At 36.4% G+C, this 19,408-nt stretch overlaps 1 protein-coding gene across 11 annotated transcripts in view; it reads left to right on the top strand.

The window, feature by feature from the left end:
• Positions 1-19,408, top strand: part of ACC (acetyl-CoA carboxylase) — a 188,388-nt gene that overhangs the window by 130,330 nt on the left and 38,650 nt on the right. For all 11 annotated transcript variants that reach the window (XM_089647729.1, XM_089647726.1, XM_089647728.1 and 8 more), the window contains 15 exons: positions 636-730; positions 882-975; positions 2,009-2,124; positions 3,322-3,492; positions 4,421-4,583; positions 4,666-4,828; positions 6,211-6,355; positions 9,105-9,214; positions 10,056-10,222; positions 11,897-12,108; positions 13,224-13,329; positions 14,301-14,444; positions 15,546-15,789; positions 16,230-16,399; positions 17,259-17,368. In XM_089647729.1, the coding sequence (XP_089503855.1) occupies positions 636-730; positions 882-975; positions 2,009-2,124; positions 3,322-3,492; positions 4,421-4,583; positions 4,666-4,828; positions 6,211-6,355; positions 9,105-9,214; positions 10,056-10,222; positions 11,897-12,108; positions 13,224-13,329; positions 14,301-14,444; positions 15,546-15,789; positions 16,230-16,399; positions 17,259-17,368 (2,210 nt within the window). The remainder of the gene's footprint in view (positions 1-635; positions 731-881; positions 976-2,008; positions 2,125-3,321; positions 3,493-4,420; positions 4,584-4,665; positions 4,829-6,210; positions 6,356-9,104; positions 9,215-10,055; positions 10,223-11,896; positions 12,109-13,223; positions 13,330-14,300; positions 14,445-15,545; positions 15,790-16,229; positions 16,400-17,258; positions 17,369-19,408) is intronic.

Here is a 19,408-nt window from a genome sequence, read left to right as displayed (position 1 = left end):
CTTATGTATGTACTGGGAATGGTTATTTCGCGGGATGGACTTTAACCCAGTACAAGCAGTCTATTGGTTAATTTCAATGTTTGAAAGTACCGATAAATGTGGCTTGTATTTACTGTGCAAAACGTATTTTAAAATTATTGGCTCATACGCTGTATTGAATTTACATATACGATACACTGTACATGGTGTCCAAAAACTAGTGATACAAGCGGAAAACTGGTGAATCTATATCACATTTGGAGTCGATTTTGTGGTATGACTTTTTTGTGCTTTTGTTTTCGAGTAAATCGAGTCTAAAGAAGGATTTTTTAGGTCAAATTGGAACGAATAGAACACTGTGGGGTTATTATCAGTTGTTTATTGTCTTTTAATATGAATCGAAGCATAGACATGACTCTTAAAAGTTTTTTTAAACCCTTAACCTCTTGTGTGCCAACATAAATTGGGCCTCTTTAAAAAAGACCCGCATTAAAAAATCCCTTCATGCAGCTCGTACCTCAAATCGCCTCACAATGCTGCCCAACCGGGTGGCGATGTAGTTCCTCTATCTTTATATCGTATGGACAGGGGCGCTCTTGTGAGGTGGTTGAATAATGAGTTTTTTGTATTTGATCTGATGTTGTCCATAATTACAGGTTTCCCTGTGATGATCAAGGCTTCAGAAGGAGGTGGTGGTAAGGGAATCCGCAAAGTAGACAATCCAGATGACTTCCCCAACCTTTTCAGACAGGTTTGTAGCCAAATCATTTATTTTAACCATCATATTGAAATACATAACCACATATCTAAATTATTTTCAGGGTACTGGAAGTGTTAATTATCAGTGTTAATCTCAATGAATTAATTTGTTTATAATAAATTTATTTTTTGTACAAACACAGGTGCAAGCGGAAGTTCCTGGATCTCCTATATTTGTGATGAAGTTAGCAAAATGTGCCCGGCATTTGGAAGTGCAACTTCTGGCTGATCAATACGGTAAATACAATATCGATTAAATTATGATTTTAAAAATATAGAAATTTTTCTGCGATTGTTTTGTCACTTACCAGTTGTTTTTTCTTGTAAACTGTAAAAATACCACTTTAAACGAAATAAAAAAAAAAAACACATTTAAATACATAAACGTATTATAAAGTTATTTTCACTTCACTTTTTTTTCCATTTCATATAAAAATTATAAAAAAGAAATTCACAAACTTTCGCAACATGAAAGCAATGGCGGTCGATGACTTTTTGGAATATATTATAATTATTTGGAAGTGTCCATTGTTATAAATGCTAATACGAAGCGTAGCAAACTGCCCTTCCAGCGTTTTAGGGTATTATATGACCGGGTGTCTTTATTTTATAAAAGTATTTTTATCTTTTTTTCTATCAAGTAATAATCAAAAATCGAAATAATCATTGTTTCCAGTTAACCTCAAATATTTATACTGGATGCCATTAATAAAATCCTGAAAATATCCAAAATGATTAATTCATATTTCGCAACGCAATCGTAAAAATCGGTTTAACTTTAAAAATTATTTCTTATTTTTTATTATATGAACGAGATAAAAGTGAAGTTAAAGTTTTCTTACAAATTCTCCAAACAAAACGTATGTGTTTTCGAAATGTCGAGTTCTCTTATTTTTTCTATGATTGGTGTAAATAATGTGGTTAGCATTTTTGACAATATTGTTCACTTTTGATATTAAAATTCTATTATTTAGAAAAAGTAATGTTTATTTTAAATGCGTACACCGGAAAGATAATTTTATTTGGTTTAAAAATAACGTGTGTAACGCTTACACAGAAAACATTGCAAAATGAACAAAAGTGATGATAGAACTGAAGGGTTAAATCATATATATCTCACAGTAATACAAAAGGAGATGAATGACTTTTATGAGTCCATATCAGCTTGTGCTGTAAATACACAAAAATACTCTTCTACTGCTGTCTGTGTTCTGTGTTCAAAAGGACACAAAAGACCCAGGGGGTTAATGTTCTTTATTTGATATTTCAGGTAATGCCATCTCCCTCTTTGGTAGGGACTGTTCCATCCAGCGCCGACACCAGAAGATCATTGAGGAAGCCCCCGCCACTATCGCCAACCAGGAAATCTTTTCAGAGATGGAAAGAGTAAGTTGAATTTTAGTCATTTATACCTGTTAATGAATGAAACTGTTAATAATTCATTATTCAAAAACAAAGGAATTACTGTAGAAAATATATTAAAATAAGCCATGCGTTGGCTGTTGGTTTGGGTGAAGTCAATTGGAAGAAACCATAACAACTGTTTTGGATTCACCTTATCAATATTTGCCTTTTGTGACTATTGTTTGGATGAAGCCATTTAATGACCGGTTGAGGGCCGAGTTGACATCGCGTTTGGGTCCCACCCAGGCGTAGTGTGTTCAATTCCTCGGTTGGCTAAGTCCTCCATCACAACACAAGCAACATTTTCAGCTTACTGTGGTGGTAGTAGGAGATTTTCAAACATTGTCAGGTTATTCGTAACCTGGGAATGTTTGATTTTCTTTTTAAAAAAAAAAAGACTATTGTTTTGGTGAAGTTAAACAAAATAAACCATTTGGCTTCGCCCAAACTATCAAATTGTTTGGATGAAGACAAACGGAATTTTGTCTACAAGGGCCTAACTCCAAAGACCTGTAGCAACAGGTTCAAATTCTTAAATGAATTTTTCTTCTTTCACAAATGTCCATTACGTCCCATGGCACTAAAATCAGACACCTTTAAGATTCCTTACATAAACTTAAATATAAAAATATTCTCCATGTACTGAATGCTGTAGAAACGAGATCCGTGAGGGGTATGTGTGGTAAAACCATGTATGATTGTGTGAGAAATGTGGAGACTCGTAAAGAGTAAAATGCTGATGTAAGCATAATGAGTAAGATAAAGAAAGGTTGCTTTGATGGTTTGGGCATGTAGAGCGAATGAACGAAGAAAGTAGGGTAAGGAGAATATATGATACGAATGTGAATGGTAAAAGAAATAGGGACACCCGAGGAAGACATTGCATGATCAAGTGAACCATATACTTGAGTCGGGCCATGTCAAGAATCAGAATAACAGGAGTATGTATGAGACGAAGTATGAATGTCAATGGGGCAAGGAGTGTGTGCCAAAACAACCAAGACCGAATTGCTTGGCGGTCCGTCCTCTCTACCTACCCCAGCGGAGAAACAGTGTGATAGTTAGTTACTATGTATTTCAGTTTTCGTTCGTATTTATTTTACAATAACGTACAAACTCATAGAATGTAACCTGATTGTGGTCAATGAAATGATTCTAATAAACATTGTGAAATTCTAGTCTGCTGTTCGCCTCGCCAAGATGGTGGGTTATGTATCGGCTGGCACCGTGGAGTACCTGTACGACCCCTCGGGCTCCTACTTCTTCCTGGAGCTGAACCCCCGTCTGCAGGTAGAGCACCCCTGCACGGAGATGGTGGCCGATGTCAACCTGCCCGCCGCCCAGTTACAGGTGAATACAATACATTCTATTATAATCCAATTGCTATTCATGACTATGGTCCATATGACATGCCTCTGAGGTTGCGTAAGAAAGAGGGAGATTTTATTATGAATTTACCAACGGTATGGCATGTAGATAATAAAAACAAACATTTGGGACGGGAATCATTATTAGTATGAAACCGCCTACACACAAGTGAAACGAACATCGTTCATCCCCAAATATCATGTTGTTTTTTCACTGTTTGAGAAAAAAAATCTCTAATCCTCCGTTTGCTATTAAGTTCTTGATCGCGGACCCCAAATTCTCTCCGTGCGCCAGTTGATTCTATTTTCTGTCTTACTTAGCAGATTTAAGGGTTGGGAACTCCTTGTTAAAAAGTAAAAGGTTCTACTTATAATTGTGTTTATTATGTTACAATAAATAGGTCTGGATTTAGCTACACTGTTCATTACCCGAGGGTTGGTAATTCTCTGGTTCGAGAAGCTTGTTGTGGTATAACCTCACAAGCATCTGTTACACTCTAGCATCTGTTACACTCTAGCATCTGTTACACTCTAGCGACATCTGTCGGACTCTGGAGTAAGCTTTATGACTAGCGCCATCTATCGCTTAAATACTCAACTTATTACCATACTAATACTACATATAACTTGTTTTTTTTTGCAAAAATGATGTTCTTGTAAATTGTACCGTCTTACCAGATAATGCTAGTTGTATTAGGATACAGAATTTTTAACGGTATTCTGAAGGATACACCGGCGAAAAAAACTTAAAGTTATCATCTTTTAGCCGTGTTATGTGCCTGGGACAGTGTTTGCAAAAACCAAAGATTAAAACTTAACTTAAGATCCATATCCTACATCAAAATAGAAAGAAAGAGGTATAAAACTAAAATTGCATTTCATAAGTAATACAATAAAAATCCTCATTTTAGATTGCAATGGGCCTGCCGCTGTATTACATCAAGGATATCCGCCTGCTGTACGGAGAGTCTCCGTGGGGCATGACGGAGATTGACTTTGACGACCCGAGACAGAAGCCGCAGCCGTACGGACACGTCATCGCAGCCAGGATCACCTCCGAGAACCCTGATGAAGGTATTTTATTTTTCGCTAAATTCCTGGAAAAAAAAATTGTGTTGTTGATTCTTCCAATTCTTAATAAATATTTTTCTTCTAGGATTCAAGCCGTCTTCTGGAACTGTTCAGGAGCTGAACTTCCGCTCCTCGAAGAACGTGTGGGGCTACTTCAGCGTGGCGGCCAGCGGGGGGCTGCATGAGTTTGCAGACTCCCAGTTCGGCCACTGCTTCTCCTGGGGAGAGACCAGGGAGCAGGCCAGGGAGTGAGTTCTATACCCTCTTTGCTTCCACAGCAAAACAGAACGTTGAAGAAAAAAAAAACCCACACACCTAACATATTATTTTATAATGTTCTGTTTAATTCGCTTACCACTCCCTTTATATCACATGCTCCTGGGGGCCTAGCATGGATAAATTAACCCCTAGAGTATTTTTGAGAGATATTAGATATAAATTAACTTCTAGACTCTTTTTGGGAGATTTTTCTCCCAGCTTGACACGTACTGATAAAAGTTGTGCTATCTCATTTTGTAGTTTTTGGTGAGATATATGATTTAAAAAGTGTTTGAAAGAGAGAATTTAAAATTTGAAATTTCTTTATATTCTATCAAACAGCGTTTAGAAAAAAATAGGTTTGCAAAATATGCGAAAATATTTTTTTATAAAACAATAGAAAAGTAAAGTGACAATAGGTTTCATAATACCTATGTCCAAATATATGTTTAGTTTTGCTTTGTGGTAATTACAGTTTACACAATAAGAATCACTAAGCAACTTTAACTACTTCATCTATGTTTATGTTAAAAAAATATATTTTTTTAATCGCGTATGTCGATTTGTAATACTAAAATCTGAAAGAATCTTTTATCTGATTTCAAAAACAGTATTTTATTTTGAAATACGTTCAAAAACTGCAAATCTATGTGAAATTGAATGTTAAGTAGGAATATTTGATGACATCATATTATTTTGTCGAGACCCGAGGGGTTGAGAACATTTAGTTGTTATTGTAGACAATATTAGCGATTTCTAAACGAAAATCTGAAACAGAAAAATCAGATAAGGATACGGTCACATCTAGGACTCGAACCCAGGACCCTTGTCTTTGATTTTCGTTTAGAAATCGCTAATATTGTCTACAATAATTAAATATTACAATTTGAGGTTTTACTCAATAAATTTATTCCGAAAAATAAACATTTAGTTGTTTTGAACTGTTTTTTGTTAGTTGGCAATCTGCAGTCGTGCTTGGGAATTAGTTAATTGGTCGACAATATTTACCAATGTCGATGTGGTCGTGTTTGACCCCTGGCGAATAACTTAAATACTGTCTATATTGTGTGCTCCCTGTGAAAGACTAGCTACACTCGGTGATTGAGTCTGTTAAATTTACAGAATTTATTTAATTCTACGAGAAAAATATCTTCTGGTCCTTACCAGTGGAACTCTTCATTGTTACCCTCATGAAGAAAAATTGTTATGTTCCACAATCGTATACTTACTTTTAAAAACTTAATTAATTATTTTTTTTTAAAGTAAGTGTTGTGATTTTAAAAAGTTTAACTGTATTTAATAATTTGAAGGTTAGAAATTTGATTGTATGTATTAGCATTTATAAACTTGGACAATTCTCTACCATCCCCAGGAATCTGGTCATCGCCCTGAAGGAGCTGTCCATCCGCGGAGACTTCAGAACAACGGTGGAGTACCTGATCACCTTGCTGGAAACCAAGAGCTTTCAGGAAAACACCATTGACACTTCCTGGTTGGATGCCCTCATCTCGGAGAGGGTATGGAGATTTAAAAAATATTAATTTCTTTCCTATATGTACAATTTAGTATCCTTAAACCAATGACTAAAGAAAATACCCTAAGAGAGGACTTGAACTACCAATAAAATATTCTGTCCAAACGGTAGCACAAAAATGGCTCAACGCCAGACTGTTCTGTGGTTATTATTCAGTGACTTGACATTTGGGGGAAACAGCAATTATTTCTTACTTCATAACCCATTTTATTTAAATAAAACGCATTTTTGTTTGTAATACTGTATTTAAGGAGTGTAAGGAGGATATATGATGCAAATGCGAATGGTAGCAGAAGTCGGGGACGCCCGAGGAAGACATGGCACGATCAAGTGAATCAGATACTCGAGTCGGGCCATGTCAAGAGTCGGAATAATAGAAGAGTATGAATGAGACGATGTATGAATGTGAATGAGGCAAGGAGCGTGTGCCAATACCGAGTTGTTTGGCGGTCCGTCCTCTCTGCCTACCCCAGTGGGGAAACGGCGTGTTGGTTAGTTAGTTAGTACTGTATTTAAGTATAATATTTTTTTCTGGCAAGTCTGGAACTCTGTCAATATGTAGGATGTCATACTATGTATTTTTCGTCGCTATACTTACACATTGATATTATGAGCATCACTGACTGACCTCTTAAAAGCTGTTTATAATAAACCGAATATGCTTAAAATTAAGTAAAATAACGCTTCCCTGTGGAATGCAATTCGATATTAGTGATTATTCGCTTTACCATTTATTCAGTTTGAATGCACAGGAAGCCATGATTGTAGAGTTATTCTGCAAAATGTTCGGAAGTGCGCGCGCGCTGGACAGCAGTCAAAATACTAATAATGACTTATTTCGTTCAAGAAATGCGACCACCTAGCTGGTGCCACAATAGGTAGCCAAATGATTGCCTTCAGGCTGTCGAAATGGTACCTTAGGGCAACTCTATTTATTCTGATCTCGGTGATTTACATAGATTTTAATTTAACCAAAAGCATTAGTTTAGGAGAATGGACTTGTTGCAATAATATACTGATGAGTAAACAAATAGTATTTCCTCATTAAGTTACTCATCTCCATGTGCCTACTTGCCATGCATTTACGTATGTGACCCCCAGGTCACTCCCAATGCAAATTTTTAAATACATTCATTTACATACAGCCCATTTCCAATTCAAACTGTTGCCTTACAATAATCATCCCCTCTATTATTACTTCTTAGATTTAGTTCTGATAGTCTGCTTGGCCGCTTCATTGTCATTGAAATTTTCTATTTTTGGCTAAAACTACAGGGCCTCTTTTTAAAAATAAGATTTTTGTTTTTACGTGATTTTATATTTTGGTTTCAGCCTATGAGATTTCATTATAAACATCGGTCACTGTGCCATTATTCAAAATTTCATGTTTTTCTTTTATAAAAATCCAATTTGAAATGTACCAATCATTTTTAGGACTATCTAGACTTGATCTCGATTTATGCTAGCGATGGGTACAATCGATTAATCATCGATGATTTATGCAATCTTTTTGACCATTGAAATATTTTGATAGATTGTCAAAAATTATCACACAGTCCGAGACAATCGTTTCGAAACGTCATCGAACAAGGAATCAATTCTGTAAAAAATCATTTGAAACCACAGCCATCACGTCATTGGTCAGAATTAATCGATATAAAAGCAGTCACGTCATTTGTCAGAATTCATCTATTCCCAAATCCTAGATACGTCAAAAATATCTCAGATTGCTTGACAAACAAGATATTCCCGTGGCTACATTGTGTTACGTACTACCTAATATGATTTGATATGCATTTGGGATTACGCAATTATTCTTTGGTAATGTTGAAATGTGAGGTATTAAATATTAGCTGTTTAATAACGACATTATCTACCAACCGAAGAAGCTACGAGTATGTGAACAACTCATTCATATTTTAGGTTACGATTTACGATGCCAGTACATTTAGAGTGTGTGAAAAATGGCATTCTGACTTATAATAAGTTGAGAAGGTTATTAATGATAGTAAATTGATCATTTTTGTTGCTCTGTTTTTGCGAAAAAGCACCTCGTTGAAATTATCTCATTTCGAAACCATAATCTAAGGTTAACACATATTTTAAGGTTATGTATAATATGTTTGTCGTGAATCATTGCCAGTATTACCAAAATGTTGCCATACCAAAGTACCGTATTTTGTCCATGTTGAACCAACCTCTCCCCATCCCGAGTCAGAAAAAGCTGCCTCTCTCTGCAGCTACTGCTCTTTCTGAACTCTGAGCGATTATTTTGATGTTTCGATTAAAATATTTCTGATGTAAATGTTCAAAGTTAGCTCATCTAGCCGCCCATCACTAATTTATGCCAAAAAGCATCAGTTATATGAACTTCGTTATTCTTGATTCCACTTTTTTTTTTTTTTGCTTTTTTCCCTATAGGAGTGTAAATTGAAAAAATACTAATGGTGATTTATGTTTGAAAATATGCTTTTCAGAAACACCTTCTATATTATTTTAAGCTGCTTTCGGTTCTCTCGTGTTTACCGTGTGTATGAGATTTAGCCTTTTTACATTCAATCCTGTATGAGGATACAGTTGTGAACACAATACTGGTAAAAGTTCTTTTTAAATGTTGAGTTTTATTTTTACCCTCTCTTGTTTCCACTTGCTACTGCAAAATTTGGCCGAACCAAAAACATTTTATTGATTTCACAAAATCTTTTGAGCTAAATAGAATACCCTTATTTCAGATCCAGTCAGAGAAACCCGACATCATGCTGGGGGTCATCTGCGGCTCTCTCCTCATAGCCGATCGGGAAGTCAGCAGAGTTTTCCAAAACTTCCAAACGGCCCTTGAAAAGTAAGCAACTTGTTATGTTTTGTATTGGAATTGCTTTCTCTAAAAAGAAAAAGTTATTTCCTGAATCGCTGGGGTTCCACCACCATTTTTCTTATTGAAAAATAAATGGAAAAATGGAAAAATATGGAGTAAACATAACAGTGATATGGTTGCTTGTCTTATTTTTTAAACCTTAAGTTCGAAAATGACATTGCGAGCTGAAAATATTATTACAGACATATATTTTTCTTTTTTTCACTTGTATATATATATTTATTACTTGTATATATATATTTTTCTACACGATTATTATGCTTATTATGCTTGGGAAACAGTTACCACGGCCCTAAAGGACCTCACGGAACAAATAGGAGGATTAAAAGTTCAAATAAAGGAGCTCAACAACAAACTCCTTGGGTTTGTCATTAGGACATGCAAGCAGTTCAATAACCAAGATGCTATGTTAGCATTGTTCGATGGCATACTGAGAAGCGAGCTGGAGTATGCGAGCGATGTTTGGGCACCGTACCACCAGAAGTACATTGAAATGATAGAGAAAATCCAGAAGAAATTCCTCAGGTATGTCTATATGCGGACGCATGGAACCTATCCCAGGTTCATGCACCATATCGACTTACTTGAGGAAACTAATTCTGTGAGTCTGGAAACTAGGCGGAAAGCAAGCCTAGCCATTATATCTTTCAATTATTGAAGAGTCACTTACCCAAATGCTGATATGATGTAAAATTGTACTGTAACTGGAATGAATGTTCTGTTGTACAATAAATAAAAAAATATAAAAAAATGAAAGCCATAGTCCCATTTTTGTGAAGGTTATCAAATTTATATAATTTATTTTTAGGGGTCAAGTCCACGCCTCCAACACCCTCAACAACGTGGTGGATGTAGAACTGATAAACGGGGGCAACAAGTACAAAGTGCAGGCCACCAAGAGCGGTCCCAACTGCTTCTTCCTCACGCTCAACGGCTCCTTCAAGGAAATTGAGGTGCACCCGCTCACTGACGGAGGTAACTAATAATACAACTAGTTAATAGGGGCAAGGTTCATGTGGACGTGGAGCTAATTTTCATTAATTCTGCCGCTTTGTTAGTTTGTACATTTCGGCCGTAGCTTGGTGACAGTTCGTACGCTTCCATCTGTTCCATATCTACCTACCTTTGTTTCTATTATACAGGGTTTTCCAACAAGAGGTATTATTTTGAATAGCTCGCTATTTCGGTAGATGTTACTTTTGAAGCTGTCATTTTTTGACATTTGACAAGTAGAAACTACGCCATTAATAAAAATGGAAAGATACACGCTTCAACAACGCATTGAAATTATTAAAATTCACTTGAGTGAATCAAATGCAAATCATCTTGAGTGATGAGGCCCATTTCCACCTCGGTGGCTTTGTCAACAAGCAAAATTGTCGCATCTGGGGCTCGGAAAACCCAAGAGTTATTGTTGAAAAGCCTCTCTATCCTCAACGTGTGACTGTTTGGTGCGGTTTATGGTCCGGCGGAGTCATTGGACCTTACTTTTTCGAAAATGAGGCTGGAGCAACAGTTACGGTAAATGGATTGCGCTATCGAGAGATGATTAATGATTTTTTATAGCCGGAATTGGATGTTATTGATCTGGACAACGTTTAATTTCAACAAGACGGTGCTACGTGCCACACAAGCAACGAAACCATTGATCTTTTATGATTGAATATCAAAATTACACCTCTTATTGGAAAACCCTGTACTTTCTTTTGATACATGCATAAGAAGCACATGCTTAAGATAAGTCTATTAACCTTAAACTATCTGTAAATCATATCCAACAGAGCGCGTTTGAAAATTCTATCGAAATACAAGGAATCGAAGTGAAGAAAAATGATAAGGTACAAAAACCAGTTGAACTACTAATGTCGGCCCTAGACTGCAGCGACCTATTAAAAAATAATTCTTTGATAAGCTACTATAACAATTCGGCCAAGCAAATTATTTCTATCCAATACGATTCAAAAGAAGCAAAGGATAAGGTCATTAAACAAAAAAAAATTAAAGGAATTCTCACCCCTAAAGAAATTAAATACTCAACGTAGAAAATCTTCATCAATGACAAGCTAATCCCACAAAATGAGCAGCTCCTTTGGTTGGCATAGTCGACAAAAGCTTTGGGATACAAATATGTATGGACGAAGGACGGGCAAATTTTATTAAGAAAGAGCGACGACTCCCCTATAATACGAATTAAGGATGCAAACGACATTCCATTACAGTAAACATGTACTGGGACACGAGGAATAAATCTTATCACCTTGACTATTAATAATTAATGCACAGCAAAAAACCAAAAAATGGAAGACACGGCAGACTTAACAGATAACACATTACCAATTCTATGTATATCTACTAATGATTCCGAAATTAAGAAAAGATGCCACAACATGAGGGGCTGAAAATTTTTACAATCTCCCAGTCGCGGATAGGCTTGTGGAGATGTAGTGTTCTGGATCCAGAATCATGCATGTGTCACTTAACCTTTCTACACAAGAAGAAGAAGAAAACAGTAGATTAAGTTTGATGAAAGTTTGTTCATATTTGAGAAATATTCATTCTCAGTGCATAAAGCATATATTTGTTAATTTTGAATTTGTAATGATTTAACAAACTGCTCTTCTTTACTAATGTAATTTGTTCAATCCTCAGGAATGCTGCTCTCTGTGGACGGCTCCTCCTTCACCACCTACATGAAGGAGGAGGTGGACCGCTACCGCATCGTCATCGGAAACCAGACCTGCATCTTCGACAAGGAGAACGACCCATCGCTCATGCGGGCACCTTCTGCCGGCAAGCTGATCAACATCCTCGTGGAGGATGGGGGCCATGTCGTCAAGGGGCAGCCTTATGCGGAGATTGAGGTCATTATTATTAATATTGATAAAACACTATTAAAAAGTGCAAACTTTTTACTATCATGGTCCTTACTAAAGTAGCTCCATAGTTGTCATAATCACATACCTATGGCTACCTAAATTTGGTTATTTAGATCTTCCCGCGATCAAACAATATGTTTAGTCGCTGACTTGATTAAGCTTTTTACCAAATGATGACACTAATGTTCGTCTTCTTGAATATTCCACATAATGTTACCGTGTACCGTGAAGTCTGCGTGTAGACGTCATTTTAAATTGTTTTCTAAAATTGAACACTGTTTACATGTTTAAAATTGCATTTTTTTTAAATATCTATGATTATAGATATTTGAAGTAGACGATAGTGTCAAAGATATTTGGCTAATTACCAAAAAAAATTAGAGAAAAAAATGTTAACAAATTTATAGTGATTTATTTTTGGGTTACATTACATGTTTGCCCAGTGATGATGGACAGTCTAATGCTGTCCGAAACATTGTTTAAAGAAGGAGGTAAGCGCAACACGGCAAAATACCCCAAAAATAAATCACTATCAATAAATCATATCCAAATTTAAACTTAAATAGGGAAAATATGTGATTGATTTATTTTGAAAAACATTTTTTTAAATAATTCATGTGTACAAGGATTGTATTAGCACATAGATAACAAATTTCAGTTTGTTTCATGTGCCTCGCGGATTTCCTGAAAATCTTCATACAAAAAATCGAATTTTGGAAAAAAATAAAAAATGTTTTTAGCTACAACAACATCAATAGTGCCATTTTTTGTAATATTAATTTTTGTAAGAACACCCAAAAGTCACGAGCCGCCACTGGTTATGCCTAAATACTGTAAAGAACAAGTTTTAATGTATTGTAAAGTGTCCTTAATGTAATAGAAATAAGTTGTTAAAAGGTTTATACTAGATATAAAAATGTAATTTTTTATAACTAAATAAAAACATACAAAAAAAATAAAAATTTGGAAACTAACATACAGAATTTTTACGTTTATAAATTTCAGTAACTAAAATACAGAATTCTTGCGTTTATAAATTTTGGTAACTAACATATTTTAACCTGGATGTATTATTTTTTCATGCGTATTGTTGGTTGCAGGTCATGAAAATGGTGATGACTTTATCCGCCCAGGAATCTGGCCAAGTCTTGTTTGCAAAGAGACCAGGCGCCATTTTGGACGCTGGCTCTATTATTGCACATTTGGGTAAGCCTAATCAATATTATTTAAAAATCAATCAATTCATTTATCCTTCTCTCTTCAAAGACACGGAGAACCTAAATAAATTACAGTTCAATTCAGTTGAAATGTGTTAGTTTAGTAAAATAGTCTGAATGCTGTAGAAATGCACTCCATCAGGTGTATATTAAAGTGGCCCGAGAGATGTTACAAATTCGGAGATCAGGAAAAAATGAACAAGATAAATAAAGGGGCGCATAGATGATTCTGACATGTGGAGCGGACGAATGTAGTAATGAATATAAGGTGTGTCACATAAATATTTTGTGACAAGTGTAGTTCCTGCCTAATTGGGGTTATTTTGTCTATGGTGTTTTTTTTTTAAGTTTGGCATCACGGGTCTGTTCCCCTCTACCGGAGTCAAGTTTTCGTTCGCCACCCGTTGTTTTTCCTTCGATTCTCGGCCTCGTAAAGTTAGCTTGGTTCAGGAGTCCATCTGGTATGTGCGTACTTTTATTCCTATGGGTATTATTTGTACTTTTGATGGTTTCATTATAATTTTGATTAAGTACTTATTCTTTTTATTTCTGATTTCCCACCTTACTTGACAGAAAATTAACCCTACAATCTTGAGATTGAGTTCTTTGCTCTACCGTTTTTGTACCCTCTACTTGTTCCTGAAGATCTCACTATTACATATAAACATTGGAATGTTCCTACATTACATTGGCGCTCCAACTTATCTTACGTTACAGGTGAATGAATTTATGACATGTAAGTGAATGGTGAAGATGTTGTGGACGTCTGAAGAAAGATAAGGCACAATCAAATGAATCAAATACTTGGTGGGGTCATGTCAAGCTTCAGAATAACTGGTGAGTTTGTATGAATGAAGCAAGGAGTGAGTTGTGTGGCGGTCTATCCTGCCCTATCTCTGCCCACCCTTTCGGTAAAATGGCATGATGGTAAGTTAGCTAATATTTGTTTTGCTATTTCAGAATTGGACGACCCTAGCCTTGTTACCAAGGCCCAAGTCTACAAGGGTCAGTTTACCCAGTTGGACCTGTCCGGTCCGCTGGCCCCCGAGAAGCTGAACCACATGCATAACAAGTACAGGACCATACTGGACAACACACTGGCTGGTAACTTTAATTTCTATGATTCAAGTTTTATTGCTGTGTTGAGAGATTCTTACATCATTCTCTGATACAAAGCATCTTGGAACTCGGCAATAACTTCAGCTGCAGTCGTCGCCTAACCAACGATTCCTGAGCATATTTAGAGTAAAATATGTAGATTTAATTTTACTGTGCGATGACATTTTTTTTTTCTCTCTGTCTCGTTCCAGCAGCACGGTAACAGAGTTGAGAGAATGCGTATCATGTGATCGCGTCGCGACGCTAAACGGTGTGACAGCAAAATAACATCTACATTTTTTACTCCGGAATCGCTGGTTAAAATCCTTCATTCAAAGAATTTATGTTTTTTGGAAATCTCGCTAAATATTTAAGTTGGTATTTGTTGATTTCGTACCGAACCGAGTGGGATTGAACCTTACTGTTAACCGACAAGACATCATTGTTCTCTTTATTCACGTTATTTGTTATTTTTGCTCCCGCTGATCGTTGAATGCCTCAATCACAAAACATTTTATAAAACTTGAGCAAATACCATGTCCGTATCTATTAGCTGTATAAAGGTGGTTTGAATGGTTTTTAAAAAAATGCCTTCACCAATCCATCAGTTCGCAGACACCGCAAAATATATTACTCAACTGTTTTATTACCACTTTTATTCACCACTTTAGTCTGTGGTTTGTCTAGAGTTCTCCAAGAAACAAAGTAAATGGGTAATTTTTATTGCTGTGTGGGAGTTGTGCAATACTCCCAATTTAAAGCCATCTATATTCAATTTGAAAATGTACTTCCAAAGCCCAAATCAATCTTCTGCTCTGGTCTGCCTTTGTTGACTGAGCGTAGCGAAGTCCTGTTGTAACTCGCCCATTTGGCATTTCATCTCTCTGTAAAATTGTCTATCCGTTCCGGTTCAAGATGGTGGCATTGTTGGATGCTACCTTTCTATTCCGCCTGAGTTCGCATGATTGTGGTTCCTACTACGAGCTGACAAATCAGAATAAACAATATTATGGTACCTATATTCCAGTTCCTAACTAATCTCTATTTCCAATTCCTAACACACAGGAATCCCATTTTTATATGGTTAATTTTTTTTTATCATTTGAGGTTACTGCTTGCCCGACCCCTACAATGCGCCCCGCCTGCGCGAGGTTATGGAGCGCTTCATGCAGAGTCTGCGAGACCCCTCGCTGCCGCTGCTGGAGCTGCAGGAGGTGATCGCCTCCATTTCGGGCCGTATCCCGCTCTCTGTGGAGAAGAAGATCCGCAAGCTGATGACGCAGTACGAGAGGAACATCACCAGCGTGCTGGCCATGTTCCCCAGCCAACAGATTGCCAGCGTCATCGACAGGTACATCATTATTAATTGATGCAGAGTTGGATACCTGATTTATTGAGCTTATTCACCTTCATCATACCAACTAGAACTACTTGATCGAAAATTCTTTTTAATTTCGTCAACAATATCAGGACTGAGTTATTTAGATACTCGCTTGTACCTAAATCGCATGCAGCTGGCAATACTTTCGCAGATAGTAGATGTGTTCAACTGGACTGAGTATAGTTACAAGAAGGCTATAATAACATACCTCAATAATAATAATAATATTTAAGGTTAGCATAATACTATTCATCTGTATGGGTTCTTTATAATTTAAATAGCAGATTTTACTTCTTGATTACTGTTAGCATTAAATAAAAGTGTTGATACTTTGAACTATTTTAGTTTCTACATCCATAATTTTTTGTGAATTATATGGATGATATCTATGCTTTAATATTGTTTTCCAGCCATGCGGCCACCCTCCAGAAGCGCTCCGACCGCGACGTATTCTTCATGACGACGCAGGGCATCGTGATTCTGGTGCAGCGATACCGCAACGGTATTCGCGGCCGGATGAAGGCTGCCGTGCACGAGTTGCTCAAGCAGTACTTCGCCGTGGAGAGCCAGTTCCAACTCGGTTAGTTTGTGACTTTTTCTGCTTTATGCAGATTGGTGCTTCACTTGGAGATTGTTATCATCCTTACTTTCCTATTTTTAAACGACACGATTACCGTACAGAGTTTCAACTGCCTTTTAATACATATGCAAATCATTGTATTTGAGATTTTTTTCAAAATGTGATTGCCACATAGCTGAGTACCAATTACTAGAGCTAGGAGATCTATGGCATCTCCAGTATTGTGAGACAGAAGCAATTGGTGGAGTGCAATTTTTTGGGAGGCCTGGTACGGGTGCAACCTCCCTGGGAGCCATTTATTGGATAACCAACACCTCTGTCATAGGTCACCCCAAGTGGTTCGCTACGTTTGGTGACTTAGCAGGGGTGCCCGGGTTCGTGGGGTGAGATTTGTCTTGGCGGCGGATGCGTCTTAATTGGGTTCGTTGGATTGGGAGAGACCATTGATTGAGGGCGACCCTCTTACTTCTCCAGTCGGACTCTCTTGATCCAACGCTTTGCACCGCAATCGGAGGGGTGAATTCATACGTCACTTCTCTACCCACTGACCTCCAGATTCCTATCCACCCATTATACTTTTTTCTTCTCAGAAATTCCTCTCCTTAATTTACTTAAAAAGACTCCACCCAGCATCGCCAAAGATTACATAGTCCGTGAGGGAAATTATTTTTCTCAGAGCCTCCTGTATGGATTTAATGTGACAAAAAGGAAGGCGGTTGGGAGTATCTGGCTATTCGGAACGTGTCACTAAACTAAATGTTTGGGGTTAATGTGAAAAAGATAGGAAGGTGGTTGTGAGTATCTGGCTATTCGGAACAGTCACTAAACTAAGTATGACAGTGATTGTTTGTTTTTCCAGGTCACTATGACAAGTGTGTGACAGGATTGAGAGAGAAGCACAAAGATGATATGATAACCGTCACCAACACAATCTTTTCACACAGCCAAGTTTCCAAGAAGAACCTGTTGGTAAGTCTTACATCTCCTAATCCTATATTGTTTATTTATTTATTACTAATCTATCTATTCTGGAAGAGCTTTCAACTAAGTGAAAGGACCGGGAAAAGCAGAGGAAGATCACCGATGCGGTGGGTGATCAGATGTCATAGGCTTCCGGAACATCAGTGTTGATCTTCAGCAATGAGGCAACGACTAAAGAAGAAGACCACATCAACTACTACTGTCTGAATTACATTGTTAAATTTAATAATTGCCTAATATTTATTAGAAATTCCTTTAATAATATACATATTATTTATTTATTACAAAGAACATCTAAATAAGCACAACAAAATCAAAAATAAAATAGAAGACAAAATAAAAAACAACCTCTAAAACAAAAACAAAGTCAAAAACGAAATAAAATCGAAACTAGATACTAGATACTCCACCATGTAAAATGGAAAAATATAACACTAGGAAAATTACAATACATTGGTAAGAAAAACAGAGCTACATAGTTTGTATAGTTAAATTATATTATATTTGATGTTCTTCTTTCTGAAATAAATTGGGTAATGACTTGTTTATATTTGGTGAATGATGTGTTGATTACAGAGGCGGCTCTAAGGATCCAGTAGTGGTAGGTCATTTGAAAAAAAATGTGTGACTAATCTTTATTTTATATTGTAAAAAAAGTCCATATATTATTATCTATATTTTGACCGGTCGGTGGCCGAGTTGACATCGCGTTTGGGTCCCACCCAGGCGTAGTGTGTTCAACTCCTCGGCTGGCTAAGTCCTCCATCACAACACAAGCAACATTTTCAGCTTACTGTGGTGGTAGTAGGAGATTTTCAAATATTGTCAGGTTACTCGTAACCCGGGAATGTTTGTCTTTCTTTTTAAAAGAAAAAAAAAATTGTTAATATAGTAAATTGGAAATTAATACACAATCCATGTATGTACTTACGGCAAATTATTTTTAAGATATTAGATTTTAATTTAGTTTTGCACAACATTAAAGTAAATAAAATAAGAGTTTGATTCTATTTGACAGTGATCTTTTACGTTTTTTGTTTTTGTTTTCATAACAACATAAATAATTATTCTAAACCTTTCCCGAACTATCCAATTGAAAAACAACCATTGTTCTACACAATACAAGCGTGTAAAATGAAAAACCGACATGTGTTTATGTCACCATCTCTGTAAAACATATAATATTCATCGTGTTGTCTCCCTCACGGTCATGACCTAAGCGTCCCTAAGCTTTCTTCGGTACCTAATTTTTACTTCGACAAAAATTATAGTGCCATCTCGTTTATTCTATGGCGCGCATAGGGACAGAAGATGCGAAAGTGGACATTCTTTAAATTGACCCAGCGAATCGTATGGACTTGTGAATGAAAGCTTCTAGCTTCTATTAGAGACAACAGATGTCACTCCTAGTCACTAGCCGCCGCCGCTTGCAGCTTTGCTGTTTCGCAGTACATTTTAAATAAATTAAGAATAAGACCAGTTGTTTTGATGCACATAATTGAATATTATTATTGTTGTCTTATAATTTTGGGGGGTCAAACACCAATTGACCTAAGGGAAGAACCGCCACTGGTTGATTATATCAACAACATCTTTATAATCATTACCCAAATTTTTGTATACGGCGAACGGGGGAATAGAACAACAATAACAGGGGAGTAGAATAGTTAATGACCTAACACGTTTATATAAAATCATAAATTCAATATTTTACAGCCCTGAACTTGAATTCTTTACATATACCTCGCAAACCAACATCGAGGCATTATCTACCGTTTTATTGTGATAACAATTGTGATTCTGTGTTGGAGTTATCACAATAAAATGTTAGATAATGCCTCGATGTTGGTTTGCGAGGTATATGTAAAGAAATCAAGTATGATAGTTAAGGGCTGTAAAATATTGAATTTATGATTTTATATAAACATGTTAGGTCATTAACTATTCTACGTTCAGATAATTTTTAATAAATTGAGTTAATACAGTAGATAATCATAGTTGACACATTCCCTTGTAAATACCCATTCT

This window comes from Hesperophylax consimilis, chromosome 27, assembly GCF_061612785.1.
Source record: "Hesperophylax consimilis isolate HC1 chromosome 27, BYU_Hcon_1.0, whole genome shotgun sequence".
In the NCBI taxonomy this organism is placed as follows: Eukaryota; Metazoa; Arthropoda; class Insecta; order Trichoptera; family Limnephilidae; genus Hesperophylax; species Hesperophylax consimilis.
The sequence above is the reverse complement of the archived record's forward strand: the minus strand, read 5'-3'. Positions and strand labels throughout refer to the sequence as shown.